The sequence below is a fragment of the Myxine glutinosa genome, chromosome 1 (assembly GCF_964187855.1).
Source record: "Myxine glutinosa chromosome 1, kmMyxGlut1.1, whole genome shotgun sequence".
Taxonomy (NCBI): Eukaryota; Metazoa; Chordata; class Myxini; order Myxiniformes; family Myxinidae; genus Myxine; species Myxine glutinosa.
Window position 1 is genome coordinate 2,743,181 of NC_136261.1, and position 13,940 is coordinate 2,757,120.

Consider the following 13,940-nt stretch of genomic DNA (forward strand, 5'->3'; position numbering starts at 1 on the left):
TGGTTGATTTGTTTGTGAAATAAATGTTAGCTCTTTCACGAGCCTCGATTCAGTATACCAAAAAAAATAAAAAATAAAATAAATAAAATAAAATACCACATTTGGTGGTTATGATATCACATCTGAACTTGACGATTGAGCAGCTGTACTAGTTTGTGGTGTGTTCATTTTTAGCTCACCTGGAACGAAGTTCAGGGGAGCTTATGCGATGGCGCGTCGTCCGTCCGTCAGTCAGTCCGTCCGTCCGTAAACACTTGAAACTTCTTCCACCTGAAACCGCTGATAGGATTGCGACCAAATTTGGCACAAATGATATTTGTTGTGCTGTGACTAAAGTTTGTTCACGGCATTAAAAAAATCAAGGTCTAAGGGGATCTTCCAGGGGTCAAAGTGGATCCAGGTTTGACCCCCCAAAATAGGAATTTGCTTTTTTCTCTGAAATTACACACACTATTTCGATGAAACTTTACCACAACCTTCATCACCAGTGACGTACCAAAGTTTGTTCACGGCATTAAAAAAAATCTGCCCCTTTGGGGATCTATGGGGGAGGGGGATTGCCCCCCAAAATAGGTATTTGCTTTCTTCTCAGAAACTACACATGCAATTCTGATGAAACCTGACCACAACCTTAATCACCCATGTTTTACCAAAGTTTGTTCCTGGCATTTAAAAAATGGGGGTCTGAGGTGGTCTATGGGGGAGATTTCCCCCTCAAAATAGGTATTTGCTTTTTTACTCAGAACCTACACACACAATGTTGATGAAACTTCACCACAACCTTCATCATCCGTAATGTGCCAATGTTTGTTCAAGGCATTGGAAAAATTGGGGTCTCAGGAGGTACATGGGGTGGGAGGGGGGATGTCAAGGCACGGCGAGGTCATGGTTGTGTTAGCGTAGCAGAGACGGGATGGTCAAGTTGCCCCCCAAAATAGGTATTTTTTTGTTTGTTTGTTTAAAGTCTTATGATCATGTATGATTCTACATGCTGCCCTGTCTCCTAGCAACCATTGAAATTGGTTTAAAATAGCTTTCGTCGGTGCAGTATACTGTTTATTCTTCCAGGTGAGTGCCAGGGGTATTGCCCCTACGTTTTTATTTTCCTGACTATACATTTCTTTACAAATACCTCAATAAATCACACTAACGCATGGAAGGTTTGGTCAAAATCCCTATCACAGTAACAAATGGAATCCCCATTATGAGCTTTAGGAATGTCTAAAGGATTAGAGTAAAATAAATAATAAAATTTTCACATGGTCATAGATCGCCACTGACCCGCACATGTTCCAGCCAGTGTGAGGCGTGGAGGTTGGACAGCCAGCGTGCCTCGCCGTCCCCACCGCTCCCAGCCGCAACCACGGCCTGACGCAGCTTACGCAGCGACTCTCGCATCACGTGGATGTTATAGATGTCCAAGAAGTGAACTTCGGCGTTAGGATAAGACTCCTCGCCTTCAAAGCCCCCACCTTTGGCCTTGCGTGGGGATCGATGTTTTCAGCAGGGTTAAAAGGGTATGGTTGTGAAAAGAACGAAATCAACTCCAGCTCGCCATGGTTAATGGATTTTCATGCATTACTAATTGTTTTCTCATGTGAAGATAACCTTAGATACAATCCTTTTACTCAATGGGGTTATCGCTCGTTCTTGAACGCTAAGTTTCAGTACTTTTTCATATCCTACTTTGTAGAGGAAAATCAGATCAGCCGACAACAAACATAGAGCAATTGTTAGTTTCCTCCCCCATTCAACCTCCCAACACCACTGTGTGTGCTTTGCCCTTCAAAAGTTTAACAAAAAAACACTTCCAACCTTTGTCTGTCTTTTGTTACGGATTCGTCACTTCCGCTGTTGTGGTTTTCACCCACTTGACATATTTCTGATATTAGGTACTATTATTATTCTCAAAAGGTTTATTATTCAGGGACAGCTATCCAAAGTTAAAAAGGTTAACTTAAAATGATACAGGAAACCGAACCGGAAGACGTGGAGGTGAAGAGGAAGAGGTGGCGCGAGCAAAGTTGGAGAAGACGCGTGACGTCAAGGCTCCATAGCGAGCCTGGTCTACCGAAAGTCGTGAGGGAATTTTGAGTTCCTTGAAGGGACATCCGGCGATAAGAATTATCCCTGGAGTGGAAAATCTGCGGTCAGATTTGGGCGCTGAGGTTTCGACGAATCCTTGCCTAGTCGCATCGGCTCAAGTAAGAGCCGTCGGCCATTTTGAACCCCGTGCTTCGGACACCTACAAAGGCTTTGCCTCTCGTCATCTTCACCCCAACATCCTACCGTTTGTCGGGGATGTGTGTGTGCGACCGCTTCGTCTCCAATTACGTTGCGGTTCGCTGAGTGAGCGGTGAAGGTGCCCCTCTGAAGTGCGCCGTTGTACAGTTTCGGCGGGGCGATCACCATTGTCAACTGTACGCGATTCGAATATCGACTGGAGAGCGAGATTCGGGCTTCGACTGGATATCGTTCTCGCGGCCGCTGGAGCGAATCACATTCGCCTTGGAAAAGGTTATCGAGACATTGAGGAGTGTCCTTTTCGCTCGCTGGGAGCACAGTGAGTTATCTGACTTTATTGATGGTATATAGAGTGCACTCTTAATTGCCATTTGTTGTACCGTTATTCCTGTGTGATTTTCAATATATTATTTGTTCATTTATAATCATTGGTGTGGTTTCACTATTGATTTCTAACACAGAGAAACATTTTTCTGCCGTGGCTCCTCTCGGGGTTCGGAGGTGTACCGAGACCAGGAGATCGTAGAGGAACACGTAACAGAAATTGGGGGCTCATCCAATTGACTCGTGGGCTCGAAATTGGGTCTTCGTCCGGGATAGAATTCCGTAGCATTCCCAAATTTTCCAATTTTGGAATATTTTCCAACATTCCCAAATTTGTCAAAAAATAAATATATATATATATATATATATTTTTTTTGGGGGAAATTTATTGTGTGAAGGTTAACAGGTGCTAACGGATAGTCACCATGGAGTTTGACGCAGAGAAGTTTGCAGCGACCCCTAGTGAGGCACAGTTCCGAGCGTTACTAAAATCGGAACTCTTGAGATTGGCCAAACATTTTAGCTTGGAGGTCCGAGTTAAAATGAAGAAAACAGAGATGCAGACAGTGGTGATAGAATCTATGGTGGAACTAGGAACATGGAGAGAGGGAGCCTTGGATTGGTTACCAGAAGAACAAGAAAATATGGAGCTCCAAAAAACCGAGATGCAATTGCAGAGCCAGGAAAGGTTAAAAGCACAGGAAAGAGAGCTCGAGGAAAGAAGAGCCGTACAGGAAAGAGACCTCCAAGAAAGGTTAAAAGCACAGGAAAGAGAACTCCAGGAAAGGTTAGAAAAGAAAAAAAACAGAGGAAAGGAGAGTGGCAAGGGAACTCGAAGCAGAGGAGAGAAAAGAAAGGGAGTTAAAGGACCGTGAAATGGGGCTTCAGCAGGAAATTAAAGTCAAGGAGCTGGAGTTAATGAGAGAACGGGGAGAGGTGCCATCCATGCCGACGGGTTCGCCAACTAGTCAGAACACCTGGGATGTTGGCAGACATGTTAGGCTGGTTCCACTCTTCAATGAAAAGGAGGTAGCCAAGTTTTTTTACACTTTGAGAAAGTGGCTCGAATGCTAAAATGGCCGGAGGAGTCCTGGACCATGTTAGTGCAAAGTGTTCTGGTGGGTAAAGCTCAGGATATTTATTCGGCTTTACCGATTGAGCAATGTGCAGATTATGAGATAGTGAAGAAAACCATTCTCAAAGCCTATGAATTGGTCCCTGAAGCTTACGGCAAAAATTCTGGAATGCCAGGAAGATAGAGAGTGAGATCCATGTGGAGTTTGCCAGAATGAAGGAAACCATGTTTGATCGGTGGTGTGATTAAAAAGGGGTTGGGAAAGACTTCGAACTATTACAACAATTGATCCTGGTGGAGGAATTCCAACAGTGTGTCCACGAGGACATTAAAGTACATCTGGAGGAAAGGAAAGTACAAAAGTTGTATGAGGCAGCAACCATGGCAGATGACTATGCCTTAACACACAGGATAGGGTTCCACAAATCTAACTACTCGCCTAGACTTAGCCAGGGGAGCTATGGTACATCAGGGGCGGAGAACGAAAATTCATGGGTGCGGCCTCGAGATGACTATGAGGACCACTCTGATACCACGACTTCTAGAAATCCGAAGACCACAGTTCCAAGGCAGACGTATCCCTCCGGGGGGCTCGAGGCAGACCACAAGGTTCTCCTCCGGGCCTACTTGCGCTTTTTGCCATAAACCGACACACTTGATGTCCTACTGTTATGCTCTGGGAAAGAAAATCAGGAGCGGAGTTCGACTAGTACAACTCCGAATGCAATGGCAAATGTGAGAAATCGCCCTCAAAAGGGTTACCAACCATTTATTTCAGAGGGGTTTGTGTCCTTGGATGGAGACTCGACGGACCAGAAACCAGTTAGGGTCTTGAGGGACACAGGAGCACATCAGTCTTTGATGCTTGAAGGCATTTTGCCATTGTCAGAGGAGACGGCAACTGGTGATAGTGTTAGTTTACAGGGGATTGGTGGCTGTGTTAGAGCTCCACTTCATGTCATCCATTTGGAGTCTGATTTGGTGTCAGGACCGGTCACCGTAGGTTTACAAGCCACTCTTCCTGTAGAGGGAGTATCTTTTGTTATCGGGAATGATTTGGCCGGTGGTCAAGTTTCTGGTAACCCGATGTTTGTTGAAAAGCCTTGGAGGAAGTACGCTGAAACTAAGTGTCAGCACACGCAAGTCAGGGATGGAGGCAATATTGGCAAGCTCTTTGTAGGGGGACTGAACTTCAAAACCAAGGAAGATGTTCTGGAGTCTGCCTTCAGCAAATATGGACCGCTTTTGGAAGTGCTGCTGATAAAAGACAGGGAAATACAAAAGTCAAGAGGGTTTGGCTTTGTCACGTTTGAAAACTCAAAGGACGCCAGAGATGCAGAAAAGGATCTGAATAGCAAGGAGTTGGAGGGTCGGACCATAACGGTAGGGAAGGCATTTCATAGGTGTCGTGGGGGCTACAGAAGAGGACCTCAGAGTAGTAGTTTTGGTGGTGGCCGCAATCGATATTATTATGGAGGCTCCCAGAGTTATGGCAGCTCCCGAAGGAAGGATTGTCAGAGTAGTGGCCGAGAAGGAGACCGCTATTCATGTAACTACAGTGACAAGCGGTCCCACCGTAATTATTATGAAAGTTCGGAAAAGTTGAAGCACTGAATGCTGCGGAGCCGCCGAACCAAGATTCCTACACGGATTAACCGTGAACGCCACGTTCCTAAAGGCGTCCATGTCGTGAACTTCCCTACACGGATTAACCATGAACTCCACGTTCCTAAAGGCGTCCATGTAGTGAACTTTCCTGCACGGACTAACCGTGAACTCCACGTTCCTAAAGGCGTCCATGTAGTGAATACTTCCAGGCCTCACCACCCAACCACCATGGAACCTGGCTTTCAGCTCGGCCTCCCGGGTAAAAGTGCTGTAGACTTGCTTGACTTTGGATTTTGATCACAGCCCCTTCACCTTCATTCAAAAGAAACTAAAAGTAAAAATCAGAGGGTGCTGAGATGGAGTTTGGCTTTGCAGGGGTTAAACGGGGAAATTGAACATGTAAAGGGCAGGGACAATGTCGTTGTTGACGCTTTGTCCAGAGTGAATTAACTTTGGAAATCTCTGTGGGTTGTGTGAAATTTTGTTGCTTTATTTTTGAGATGTTGATAATTGTTGCTCATGGGAATTGGTGATTTGGGTTGTGAGTTTATTTTTGTTTGTTTAAAGAGTTTGCATGCAAAGAAAGTTTTCGCTGTGTTCAAACTTTCTTTCTTGAGGGGGGGGAAGTGTTACGGATTCGTCACTTCCGCTGTTGTGGTTTTCACCCACTTGACATATTTCTGATATTAGGTACTATTCTTATTCTCAAAAGGTTTATTATTCAGGAACAGCTATCTAAAGTTAAAAAGGTTAACTTAAAATGATACAGGAAACCGAACCGGAAGACGAGGAGGTGAAGAGGAAGAGGCGGCGCGAGCAAAGTTCGAGAAGACGCGTGACGTCAAGGCTCCATAGCGAGCCTGGTCTACCGAAAGTCGCGAGGGAATTTTGAGTTCCTTGAAGGGACATCCGGCGATAGGAATTATCGCTGGAGTGGAAAATCTGCGGTCAGATTTCGGCGCTGAGATTTCGACGAATCCTCGCCTGGTCGCATCGACTCAAGTAAGAGCCGTCGGCCATTTTGAACCCCACGCTTCGGACACCTACAAAGGCTTTCCCTCGCGTCATCTTCACCCCAACATCCTACCGTTTGTCGGGGATGTGTGTGTGCGACCGCTTCGTCTCCAATTACGTTGCGGTTCGCTGAATGAGCGGTGAAGGTGCCCCTCTGAAGGGCGCCGTTGTACAGTTTCGGCGGGGAGATCACCATTGTCAACTGTACGCGATTCGAATATCGACTGGAGAGCGAGATTCGGGCTTCGACTGGATATCGTTCGAGCGACCGCTGGAGCGAATCACATTCGCCTTGGAAAAGGTTATAGAGACATTGAGGAGTGTCCTTTTCGCTTGCTGGAAGCGCAGTGAGTTATCTGACTTTATTGATGGTATATAGAGTGCACTCTTAATTGCCATTTGTTGTACCGTTATTCCTGTGTGATTTTCAATATATTATTTGTTCATTTATAATCATTGTTGTGGTTTTACTATTGATTTCTAACACAGAGTAACATATTTTTCTGCCGTGGCTCCTCTCGGGGTTCGGAGGTGCACCGAGACCAGGAGATCGTAGAGGAACACGTAACACTGCCGATTTACTGCCGAAATCTCGGCTCTCCGCTCACCTTCACTCTTTCATTCCTCTTTTCTCCCGCCTCTGGAACAAACTCCCTCACTCCCTTCAATCCCACTCCTCCCTCCAGGTCTTTAAAACAGCTGTTCACCACCATCTCTTATCTTCCCCCATCCAAAACCTTGATCTTTTCTACCCCCGCTAATTCACCCCAGATCCACCTTGTTTGAAATTCCAACTTCTTTCCTGGAAGTCCTGGCAGTGTCCATATGTTTTATACCTCTCCCACTGCCCCCTTCCCACGCCCCCCCCAAAGCCCTTGCCCTCTCTCAGATCTCTCGATGTCTCCATGTCTCTCGGTCCCTGCTCTCAAATGTTGTGTTTGTGTCCTTCCCCCTCTCTCCCCATCTTGTCTACCGCTCCCTATGTTATATGTTTTATGTGTCGGTTTGTCTTTCTGTGTGATTAATGTTCGCTCTTTCACGAGCCTCGATATTGTATACAAAAAAAAACAAAAAAAAAAAAAAAAAAAAAAACTTTGTTTGTCTGTCTTTTGTCAAAGGTTTACTTCTTTCAATGTTCATGGATAATGTTTACATCTTTCAATGTTCATGAATAATGTTTCCATCTTTCAATATTCATGAATAATGTTTACATCTTTCAATGTTCATGAATAATGTTTACATCTTTCCATGTTCATGAAGAATGTTTACATCTTTCAATGTTCATGAAGAATGTTTACATCTTTCCATGTTCATGAAGAAGGTTTACCTCTTTGAACGTTCATGAATAAATGTTTCCATCTTTCCATGTTCATGAAGAAGGTTTACCTCTTTGAACGTTCATGAATAATGTTTCCATCTTTCCATGTTCATGAAGAATGTTTCCATCTTTCCATGTTCATGAAGAATGTTTACATCTTTCCATGTTCATGAAGAAGGTTTACCTCTTTCAATGTTCATGAATAATGTTTCCATCTTTCCATGTTCATGAAGAATGTTTCCATCTTTCAATGTTCATGAATAATGTTTCCATCTTTCCATGTTCATGAAGAATGTTTACATCTTTCAATGTTCATGAAGAATGTTTACATCTTTCCATGTTCATGCAGAATGTTTACCTCTTTCAATGTTCATGAAGAATGTTTACATCTTTCCATGTTCATGAATAATGTTTACATTTTTCAATGTTCATGAATAATGTTTCCATCTTTCCATGTTCATGAAGAATGTTTCCATCTTTCAATATTCATGAAGAAGGTTCACATCTTTCAATGTTCATGAAGAATGTTTACATCTTTCCATGTTCATGAAGAAGGTTTACATCTTTCAATGTTCATGAAGAATGTTTACATCTTTCCATGTTCATGAATAATGTTTACATCTTTCAATGTTCATGAATAATGTTTCCATCTTTCCATGTTCATGAATAATGTTTACATCCTTCAATATTCATGAATAATGTTTCCATCTTTCCATGTTCATGAAGAAGGTTTACCTCTTTCAATGTTCATGAATAATGTTTCCATCTTTCCATGTTCATGAATAATGTTTCCATCTTTCCATGTTCATGAATAATGTTTCCATCTTTCCATGTTCATGAAGAAGGTTTACCTCTTTCAATGTTCATGAATAATGCTTACATCTTTCCATGTTCATGAATAATGTTTCCATCTTCCAATGTTCATGAATAATGTTTACATCTTTCCATGTTCATGAATAATGTTTACATCTTTCAATGTTCATGAAGAATGTTTACATCTTTCCATGTTCATGAATAATGTTTACATCTTTCCATGTTCATGAATAATGTTTACATCTTTCAATGTTCATGAAGAATGTTTGCATATTTCCATGTTCATGAATAATGTTTACATCTTTCAACGTTCATGAAGAATGTTTACATCTTTCCATGTTCATGAATAATGTTTACATCTTTCAATGTTCATGAATAATGTTTCCATCTTTCCATGTTCATGAAGAATGTTTACATCTTTCAATGTTCATGAAGAATGTTTGCATCTTTCCATGTTCATGAATAATGTTTACATCTTTCAACGTTCATGAATAATGTTTACATCTTTCCATGTTCATGAAGAATGTTTACATCTTTCAATGTTCATGAAGAATGTTTACATCTTTCCATGTTCATGAATAATGTTTTCATCTTTCCATGTTCATGAATAATGTTTCCATCTTTCCATGTTCATGAAGAAGGTTTACCTCTTTCAATGTTCATGAATAATGTTTACATCTTTCCATGTTCATGAATAATGTTTACATCTTCCAATGTTCATGAATAATGTTTACATCTTTCCATGTTCATGAATAATGTTTCCATCTTTCCATGTTCATGAAGAAGGTTTACATCTTTCCATGTTCATGAAGAAGGTTTACCTCTTTCAATATTCATGAAGAATGTTTACATCTTTCCATGTTCATGAATAATGTTTACATCTTTCCATGTTCATGAATAATGTTTCCATCTTTCCATGTTCATGAATAATGTTTCCATCTTCCAATGTTCATGAAGAATGTTTACATCTTTCAATGTTCATGAATAATGTTTACATCTTTCCATGTTCATGAATAATGTTTCCATCTTCCAATGTTCATGAATAATGTTTCCATCTTTCCATGTTCATGAATAATGTTTCCATCTTTCCATGTTCATGAATAATGTTTACATCTTTCCATGTTCATGAATAATGTTTCCATCTTTCCATGTTCATGAAGAATGTTTACATCTTTCCATGTTCATGAAGAAGGTTTACATCTTTCAATATTCATGAAGAATGTTTACATCTTTCCATGTTCATGAAGAAGGTTTACCTCTTTCAATATTCATGAAGAATGTTTACATCTTTCAATGTTCATGAATAATGTTTCCATCTTTCCATGTTCATGAAGAATGTTTACATCTTTCCATGTTCATGAAGAATGTTTACATCTTTCCATGTTCATGAATAATGTTTCCATCTTTCCATGTTCATGAATAATGTTTACATCTTTCCATGTTCATGAATAATGTTTCCATCTTTCCATGTTCATGAATAATGTTTACATCTTTCCATGTTCATGAATAATGTTTCCATCTTTCCATGTTCATGAAGAATGTTTACATCTTTCCATGTTCATGAATAATGTTTACATCTTTCCATGTTCATGAAGAATGTTTCCATCTTTCCATGTTCATGAATAATGTTTCCATCTTTCCATGTTCATGAAGAATGTTTACATCTTTCCATGTTCATGAATAATGTTTACATCTTTCCATGTTCATGAATAATGTTTCCATCTTTCCATGTTCATGAATAATGTTTACATCTTTCCATGTTCATGAATAATGTTTCCATCTTTCCATGTTCATGAAGAATGTTTACATCTTTCCATGTTCATGAATAATGTTTACATCTTTCCATGTTCATGAATAATGTTTCCATCTTTCCATGTTCATGAATAATGTTTCCATCTTTCCATGTTCATGAAGAATGTTTACATCTTTCCATGTTCATGAAGAAGGTTTACATCTTTCAATATTCATGAAGAATGTTTACATCTTTCCATGTTCATGAAGAAGGTTTACCTCTTTCAATATTCATGAAGAATGTTTACATCTTTCAATGTTCATGAATAATGTTTCCATCTTTCCATGTTCATGAAGAATGTTTACATCTTTCCATGTTCATGAAGAATGTTTACATCTTTCCATGTTCATGAATAATGTTTCCATCTTCCAATGTTCATGAATAATGTTTCCATCTTTCCATGTTCATGAATAATGTTTCCATCTTTCCATGTTCATGAAGAAGGTTTACCTCTTTCAATATTCATGAAGAATGTTTACATCTTTCCATGTTCATGAATAATGTTTCCATCTTTCCAATGTTCATGAATAATGTTTCCATCTTCCAATGTTCATGAATAATGTTTACATCTTTCCATGTTCATGAATAATGTTTACATCTTTCCATGTTCATGAAGAAGGTTTACCTCTTTCAATGTTCATGAATAATGTTTACCTCTTTCAATGTTCATGAATAATGTTAACCTCTTTCAATGTTCATGAATAATGTTTACCTCTTTCAATGTTCATGAATAATGTTTACCTCTTTCCATGTTCATGAAGAAGGTTTACATCTTTCCATGTTCATGAATAATGTTTACCTCTTTCAATGTTCATGAATAATGTTTACATCTTTCAATATTCATGAAGAAGGTTTACATCTTTCCATGTTCATGAAGAAGGTTTACCTCTTTCAATATTCATGAAGAAGGTTTACATATTTCAATGTTCATGAAGAAGCTTTACCTCTTTCAATATTCATGAAGAAGGTTTACATCTTTCAATATTCATGAAGAAGGTTTACATATTTCAATGTTCATGAAGAAGGTTTACCTCTTTCAATATTCATGAAGAAGGTTTACATCTTTCAATATTCATGAAGAAGGTTTACATGTTTCAATGTTCATGAAGAATGTTTACCTCTTTCAATATTCATGAAGAAGGTTTACATATTTCAATGTTCATGAAGAATGTTTACATCTTTCCATGTTCATGAAGAATGTTTACCTCTTTCAATATTCATGAAGAAGGTTTACATGTTTCAATGTTCATGAAGAATGTTTACCTCTTTCAATGTTCATGAATAATGTTTCCATCTTTCAATGTTCATGAATAATGTTTACATCTTTCAATGTTCATGAATAATGTTTACATCTTTCCATGTTCATGAAGAAGGTTTACCTCTTTCAATATTCATGAAGAATGTTTACATGTTTCAATGTTCATGAAGAAGGTTTACATGTTTCAATGTTCATGAAGAAGGTTTACATGTTTCAATGTTCATGAGGAATGTTTACCTCTTTCAATATTCATGAAGAAGGTTTACATATTTCAATGTTCATGAAGAATGTTTACATGTTTCAATGTTCATGAAGAATGTTTACCTCTTTCAATATTCATGAAGAAGGTTTACATATTTCAATGTTCATGAAGAAGGTTTACCTCTTTCAATATTCATGAAGAAGGTTTACATGTTTCAATGTTCATGAAGAATGTTTACCTCTTTCAATATTCATGAAGAAGGTTTACATCTTTCAATGTTCATGAAGAAGGTTTACCTCTTTCAATATTCATGAAGAAGGTTTACATCTTTCAATGTTCATGAAGAAGGTTTACATCTTTCAATATTCATGAAGAAGGTTTACATGTTTCAATGTTCATGAAGAATGTTTACCTCTTTCAATATTCATGAAGAAGGTTTACATCTTTCAATGTTCATGAAGAAGGTTTACCTCTTTCAATATTCATGAAGAAGGTTTACCTCTTTCAATGTTCATGAAGAATGTTTACATCTTTCCATGTTCATGAAGAATGTTTACCTCTTTCAATATTCATGAAGAAGGTTTACATGTTTCAATGTTCATGAAGAATGTTTACCTCTTTCAATATTCATGAAGAAGGTTTACATCTTTCAATGTTCATGAAGAAGGTTTACATCTTTCAATGTTCATGAAGAAGGTTTACCTCTTTCAATATTCATGAAGAAGGTATACATCTTTCAATGTTCATGAAGAATGTTTACCTCTTTCAATGTTCATGGATAATGTTTACCTCTTTCAATATTCATGAAGAAGGTTTACATATTTCAATATTCATGAATAATGTTTACATCTTTCCATGTTCATGAAGAAAGTTTAACTCTTTCAATATTCATGAAGAAGGTTTAACTCTTTCAATATTCATGAAGAATGTTTACATCTTTCAATATTCATGAATAATGTTTACATCTTTCCATGTTCATGAAGAAGGTTTAACTCTTTCCATGTTCATGAAGAAGGTTTAACTCTTTCAATATTCATGAAGAAGGTTTAACTCTTTCAATATTGATGAAGAAGGTTTACATATTTCAATGTTCAAGAAAGAGGTTTTACATCTTTCAATATTCATGAAGAAGGTTTACATCTTTCAATGTTCATGGAGAAGGTTCACATCTTTCAATATTCATGAAGAAGGTTTACATATTTCAATTTCAATGTTCATGAAGAATGTTTACATATTTCAATGTTCATGAATAATGTGGGATATTACTGTATTTAGCCCATGGTCTATATGGAGGAGACTCCTCTAATGAAATCCTCATAAAGTATCAATTTAAATCAGCATCCAATTGCCTGCTCAATGTGTCTTCCATCCCTAACAGAGATGTCTGCTATTCCTATTAACCTGCCTTTCGTTGCTCAACTCATACTTGCATGCAAGTACCATGTCTACCTATTCCCTAAGCCTAATGCATCGGTGTCAGTGGATTATACCTTCACACTCTCTCATATTGCTCTCCCACAAGTCTCCATTTTATGATAGAATAAATATATACAAGTGTTACGCCTAGGTCCCCCGTCGGGGAAGTGATGTGAGTTGACAAAGTGGAATACGCAGAAAACATGCTATGATAAGATATTCCGCTCACAAGATTGAGACATACATGGAGGCGGCAATCTTGGATTTTGACGTGGCGACCCAATTTTCAATAGGGTTCTTCCTTATGCCGAGATACACCCACACACCAGATTAGAAGTTGGTACTTCGCTTATTTTTCAAGATATTCCGCTCACAAGGTTCAGACATACATGGCACCAGACATACATGGCGGTGGCTATCTTGGATTTTGACGTGGGTTGCACCCACACACCAAATTCGAATGCGGTCCTTCGCTTACGCACGCACGCACGTACGCACGCCCGCACGCACGCACGGACGGAGGGGAAAACCATAGTCCCCCTTTCGCTCCGCGGTGCGACGGGGGACAAAAACCCGAATCATTAACCTCTGATCATACGGAATTCCTACAAACAAACATTAAATTATCACTAACACGGAACATACAGGAGAGCGACTGAGAGAGAAACGGTGCAAACTTGAAACCTTGTTGCCTTGGGCGTTGTTGTGTGCACGAGCATCAAAGATGAAAAGCTTGTGCGATTGCGCATTGGCATCCATGATCGCCTGAAGCATACGCTCATCGTCACGGCAACGACGTCCGTTTCCCGGGCCGACCAACGGCTGAGCCGAACGTACCACCGCAGCCTGGCTCTCCGGGTGCAGCCACGACAGCAC

General features: G+C 39.4%; 1 protein-coding gene across 5 annotated transcripts in view; it reads right to left on the bottom strand.

Moving 5' to 3' along the window:
- The window catches only part of MTMR2 (myotubularin related protein 2), a 67,000-nt gene that overhangs the window by 14,374 nt on the left and 38,686 nt on the right, over positions 1–13,940 (bottom strand). For all 5 annotated transcript variants that reach the window (XM_068106043.1, XM_068106052.1, XM_068106025.1 and 2 more), the window contains 2 exons: positions 13,749–13,940; positions 1,282–1,479 (listed from right to left, as the gene is read on the bottom strand). In XM_068106043.1, coding sequence (XP_067962144.1) covers positions 1,282–1,479; positions 13,749–13,940 — 390 coding nt within the window. The remainder of the gene's footprint in view (positions 1–1,281; positions 1,480–13,748) is intronic.